The 6158-nt window shown below is 41.0% G+C and overlaps 1 protein-coding gene across 1 annotated transcript; it reads left to right on the top strand.

The window, feature by feature from the left end:
- Positions 1 to 672: 672 nt before the first annotated feature.
- C9H9orf153 (chromosome 9 C9orf153 homolog) lies at positions 673 to 5947 on the top strand. Its single transcript, XM_055086926.1, has 3 exons — positions 673 to 738; positions 1758 to 2223; positions 5640 to 5947. The coding sequence occupies exons 1-3, from the start codon at positions 673 to 675 to the stop codon at positions 5861 to 5863; spliced, it is 756 nt and encodes a 251-aa protein (XP_054942901.1). The 3' UTR covers positions 5864 to 5947.
- Positions 5948 to 6158: the final 211 nt, after the last annotated feature.

Below are 6158 nucleotides of genomic sequence, written 5' to 3'. Positions count from 1 at the left end.
TCACCGGGTGGCTCAGGCTTCCCAGAGTATCAAGTGAAGCTGCAAAGCACCTCAGTGCCTTGACTTATGCTGTCAGTCAAAGCCAAGCACAAGGCCAGTCCAGGGTCAAATGTGGAGCAGACTTCGACGATGCCATAAAGGTTCTATGGCCATTTTTAGTCTCTCGCAAAGGGATTAAACAAAAATCCCATCTGTAAAGTGCTTACTGATATAGGTGGCCCAAAGCAAATTATTTCAAAATATTAATTGTTGTTGTCATTATTGTTAGCCTTTTTCTCCTGAATAAAAAATACTTTTCCTGGATAAGGAGGTAGGTGAGTTGTTCTTCAGAGGAACTGAAAGTTGATCAAAAAAAATATATAAAACCAAAAAATTTTAAAAGTCCATATAGGATTCTTTGAACCAGTATTAAATGCCTGAACATACATGTCACGTAAGAATTTGAGGTGTTTCAGAGAAAAGATTTGGTTGAAATGTGATTAATTTGACTGACAGAGTAAGGAGACAACAAAAGAAAAATTTTAAGGGTACAAAATTAGAAAGTGTCTTACAACCTTCCGAAGACTTAAAGAGTGTTACCTTTCTCTCTTGTATTTCATCTAATTTTTGATCTTTCATTTGGTCTTCCCTTATTTAGACCTTTTAGGAGTCAGAGAATAAAATCCCAGTACAATGTTCCTCAATAGAGACACAGATCCAAGTAAAGATGACATGGCAGCCGAGCCTTGGACATGTTCGGTATGTATTTAGGGTACAGGACACTTTATATTCAAGAATGGTACAAACTCCAACTATTGAATACACAGTGACATGGCTGGGGGCCATCGGAAACACAAAAAGTTCACTCCGGTGACTTACCCTTTGTTGCTACAGCAAAATGCAGCACTTCCCGGCAGGTAAGCATGGGTGCTAAGGTGTTTTCACGATGATGGCAATGCCTTTGAAGGAGCCCTGCACCAATTTTAGCTTCCTTCCTATCTGCTGCTCTTGCAATAGAACCGACCATGACTGAAGGGAAACTGCACTTGGGTGGGCTCAAACGGCCCAGATGCGGGATCTCACTTTGGCCTCCTAGGCCTTCCAATCAAGGGCCTAAGAAGCCTGTTAGAAGTAATAGGATTAGTAGGCAGAATACTCTAGAAATAGGATTTTATTCCTTCAATACAGGATTTTAGACAGAGAAGGGTACTCTGAGGGAACACTTCCTGTCTTTTCTGCCAGCAACTATTTTCAAACACTCCACAAACCTATTTGCTTTGGTAAAATATTCCAGTGAATAAGGACAATTACAGCTTCCTTTTGCTGCATTCCTGAACATTCAAGCCCTTTGGACACCAGGATGAAGCTTTGATATCTAGATTAACTGGCTCCCTTTCTTCCTTAAAAGAAATGTAGCCTTACTCAAAACAGAGGTCGCAAACCGCCACAGTGGTCTCTCTCCATGGTCACTCATGGAATTTTAGAGTTGGAAAGATCTTTAAAGACATTAGACTCCGAGTCTAATGGGATCCTTTTATAATGCAGGCTTAGTGATGTGACAAAATGATACCCTTTGGGGTAATGATCTGAGATTCGACCCTCTGGTCTCTGTTCCACATTGCCACGATTAATTTGTTTTAGTTAGTTAGGCAAAGATATCTTTCAAAGATATAGATGTTTCTGTTTGTATGGTTGTTGTCCTATTTGTTCTAGGATTTATGGGTCTACAGACAATGACATCTTCATCCATCTCATGACTGCCCACTTTTTTTCTATAGCTGCCAGAATTATATGCATTTGTTGAGAATTTTCATAAGGAGAACAAGAAATCGAATCTCCTAAAAACTCACTGTATTTCACCTAGTGAAGCACAGAAAATCCTTCAAAACCTGAATGGAGGAGGAGAGGTTTCCCAACCTGTTTTCACGTGCAAGGTGGTGAGAAAAGAAAAGAGGCCAGAATCTATGACTGAACTCCTACACCGCAGCTTGCTGACCAGATCTCTCTCCCCAGTGGAGAGACTCTCCAAATCCCAGAAGAGAATCTCTCTGTATGGGATCCCTCCACCCGTGCACACTTTTCCTTATGAGATTCTCATGGGTCACTCCAAATCGATGTCACTGGTCGCCATACAGAAGAGGATTCAGAGCACCGAAACACTGTACAGACTGGGCATTCCGACTATCTCGCCAGAAAAGTTTATCTTTGAAGATAAAGTTCCTAAATACGTATTAGTCGATCCAGGTAATCTAAACAGATGAGGCCACGTGGAAGAAAATGAGTGAAATCTGACTGCAAAATTTACCTAGGTTCCTAGAGTCCTCGACCCAGGGGAATCTTGCAGTTCTGAGGTTCAGGTCTGATGCCCTTGCACCCTACAGTGACAAGGGGAAATAGAGAATAGGGAATCAAACATCTGAGGTCCAAATCTCAGATTCATCCCTGAAAGGGTGTATTATTTAGACGCGGCACTTAAGCATTTATAAAGTGAGCCAGTTAAACTTGGACTCACTATTTGTGTCCAGTTTCATGAAGTAAGTATTTATTGAGTAACGGTTTTTCTTAAGTATCTTGCCTTAACTGCAATTGGAGGTTTTTAAAAATATTTTTTCACGAACCTTTATCCTTTCCTTATTATTACATCTCTATCAGGGCTTTCAAAATAACACAAACAACAAGAGGAGACTCTTCATATCTGATTCTTTCCTTCTTTCTCTTTTTCTTTCTCTTTTTCTTTCTTTTTCTTTCTTTCTTTCTCTCTCTCTTTCTTTCTTTCTTTTTCCATCCTTCCTTCTATATTTCTTCTTTCCTTCCTTTCTTTTTTAAGGGAAGGTGTGAGGGAACTCTGAGAGAAAGAGGGTATAATGGTCCTCTGAATGAGGGAGGGGGTGAGGAAACTGAGTAAGGGAGGGTGTAAGAAATCTGAGTGAAGGAACTCTGAGTGAGCTGTATCTGAGTTTTTAATAGGGAGGCACCCATATAAGGCAAAAGACCATACAGAGAAAGTTTAAAATGTTATAAAACATGATGGTGAGTTTTAGCAAGGACGGGGTGTCTTCTTCCTAAGGTCTCCATTTTCCTTGCATAAGCAAGGGAAGTAATATTTTGTCATTCTGTGTAGCTATAAAAATAGATTAAATCAATGATAAAATATTTGAGACCCTCTGCAGTAGGTTCTTGACTCAAGACCAGCAAATATTTTGACACCACCATTTTTATATTAAAAGTAGTGTCTGAAGGAACAAATTTAAAGAAATAGATTTATTACTCTGATCATATTTGGTCCAAGATGCTGGAAGAATCTTTGCTGTAATTCCCTACATTGATGTCTTGACAGAGCCTAATTCAGGTCTCAAATTCCTTTGATAGAGTCACACTTAGTATCTTATGGAGCCCAGGCAGAAGTGGAAATTAGGAAAATTGTAGGAACAGCCTAGACAGTCCACAAATGTACATAAGTAAAGTCTAGCCCTGGGGAGGAAGAAGCATAGAAAGTGTTGAGAATGAATAAGAATTGGCAAAAAAGCTTACTAAAGAAGTGCTGATGTTTGATAGGTGTGGAACATTTATGGCTTTGCCACCCACATGGGCCAAATTGTCCTTTCTTCCTAATACATGGATTGCCTGTCTACCTAACCTCTGGAGTTCTCTCATGTGCCCTTTCAGACTCTGTGTTTAAATCTCTCTTCTGCCTCCATGACGTCATTTCCTGAGATTTTGGAGTTAGAATCTCTGGGACATGTCCTGTCTATTCAAGGAATATGCATGAAGCCAAGTAGGCATCCATATGAGGAATCTCCAGTAACTCCTTTGGTTTAATAGTAACAATTCATCTTTTACTATCATATATTGCCTAGATTGCTCTTATTGTATCAGCCAGCCAGTCCCTAAAGTATTCTCACTCCAGAAGACCTTTAGGACTCCTGATATACCAAAGAATATTCTAGAACATATCCTTACTAGCACCAAGAACTGGGGGAGGAAAAGGGAGTGGGTGCCACCATTTTGTTCTTCTCATATTATATGAGTTGCTCTTGCTCAGGATCAATCCTATAGGACCATGTAGGTTAGACATGTGTTTGACCAAAAATAACAGAAAAAATCAGCTAAGAGTTGTTTTTCTATTTTTCCATCTGGAGGCAGATAAGAGTAAGAGCAATGCTTTTTGATGTTGTCAAGAACCCATGCTCCCCCATCTTTTTATGTGTCGCTTTTGTCTTCATGGCCAAAAATGTCTTCTTCACCTCCAGGTGCTATGGATGTATTCCAGGGAGGAAGGGGAGCTAGGAGAAAGGACCACATTGGCTACTTAGAACACCCCTCCTCAGGTGACCTCTCCCCACATCTCCTTGGCCACAGTTGTGTCCCATAGCCACCACTTACTGCAAGGAAGTCTGCTCAATAGAGATCCGAGCTTCCCACCCTCTGAGGAGAAGAAGGCAGAAAAGGATTTTACTTGGTATAGAGTGAGCCAACCTATAGTGTCCACCACAGATCACGAAATAAAGCTCTTCACTGATCAAAATCATCCATCCTATGGCCTTGCCAAATATCCCTGTCCTTCCTGCTATGCCAGGCCTGCCAAGATCTTGTCAGACTCCCTGAAACTTGGCAGCTGAGCCCTAGGGACAGACTTTTGAACACCATGGCCAGGTATGAACTCAAGGGACAGTCCCTGGCCCCAGTCTCCTACTTCAGGCATGTGTAGAATATATAGAAAGACTTATAGAAAGACATACCACGCAGACTCAGAGAAACTCAAGCCCTTCCCAGGGATGGAGGCCTGACTGGGACAGGGGCAGTATCTGGGCCAGAGGTGACCTGCTCAAGTATCACCACACAGGGGAGATGGTAGAGTCACCTACGAGAAAGAGACCAGCCCTCCTGCTTGTTTGCGCTACCCATGTTTCTCCTGTTCTCCTGATACTCCTTACACTCATTTGCTCTTTGGCCTCTGGTTTTACAGCAAAGCCCCTGCCTTAGGCCTTGCTTTTCTGTTGTTGTTTTTTGTTTTTGTTTACAATTTATTTAGCCATGAAAAGAATGGAAGGGAAGGAAAGGGGAAACGGCTGCTGAGTAGGAGAATATGCAGCATATCTTGGCTTGATTTTTTCCGTGGTTCATTGCCTCCTTATAAGGATTACAACTATTAACGATGCCCCAAGCTAGTAGGTCCTGAAAGTGTAGGGAAAAGAGCCAAATTCTAGCTAAATCACTGCCCTTTTATACTCAGGGCTTACACTACACTTCTTGGAAGAAATGACACTAACAATATGTATTTCTGATCAATCTTCCTCCTTGTTTTAACCACTCATTAGGATCCTTTTCTACTCCCAGTAGACCTCAGTGCTCTGCAGTTCTCTCCATTTGCACCAGAGGAGATACCTCTATGTGCTATGGCCCTGCAGGGTCCACTCCAGCCCAGTTAGCCAGACACACCCAATTTTCCATTTGGAGGATGGCTTTAGATGAGATGAACATTGTAGGTTCCCCCTTAGTTTACAAAGCTTCAGAAACAGAAAGCTTCAGAAAGTTCAAGAACACAAGGGAGAAGGAGACTTGAGTTAATCAAAGGTTTATTCTGTCCATGAAGCATCTCTAAATAACTGAAGGTTAAATAAGGCCATCATGTGATTCTTTGAAAATATGATTCTTTTCAGAAAAACAATTCATGGATCTAAGGGATCTGGAATGGAGATTTTACAAGGGGATTGTGAAGTGGAAGCGCCGCACTTCAGATGCATTTATAAACATAAAGTACAACGGTGAGAAGAGATTTGTAGGGAGCCAGCAGATGCCTCATCCTATTTCCCCACCTCTAGTACATAAGTCTTCGGTCATTTATCCTCAGGTTGATTACCCAAAAAAGTTAACTTCTTCTTAATTGGATATGTAGTTCATTAAAACATCTTGGATATAGATCTTGCTTTTGAGAGCACTGAATTTATACAAGAAAAGCAAAGAAGCAGTGGCACCATGGAAAATAGGAACTGAGTCATACAAATATGCATCTAAGGTTTGATATTAAACCATTATTATGGAGTAAAAGATCCAAACTGATCTGCTAATATAAGACCTGGTTGGGACCAGTGAAACCCAAGGCTGAGGCAATTTAGATCATATGAAAAAGGGTGCATATGAAGGCGAACTCCCAAGCAAGAATAGCTCTTAAAAATATT

This window comes from Physeter macrocephalus, chromosome 9 (assembly GCF_002837175.3).
Source record: "Physeter macrocephalus isolate SW-GA chromosome 9, ASM283717v5, whole genome shotgun sequence".
Taxonomy (NCBI): domain Eukaryota; kingdom Metazoa; phylum Chordata; class Mammalia; order Artiodactyla; family Physeteridae; genus Physeter; species Physeter macrocephalus.
The sequence above is the reverse complement of the archived record's forward strand: the minus strand, read 5'-3'. Positions and strand labels throughout refer to the sequence as shown.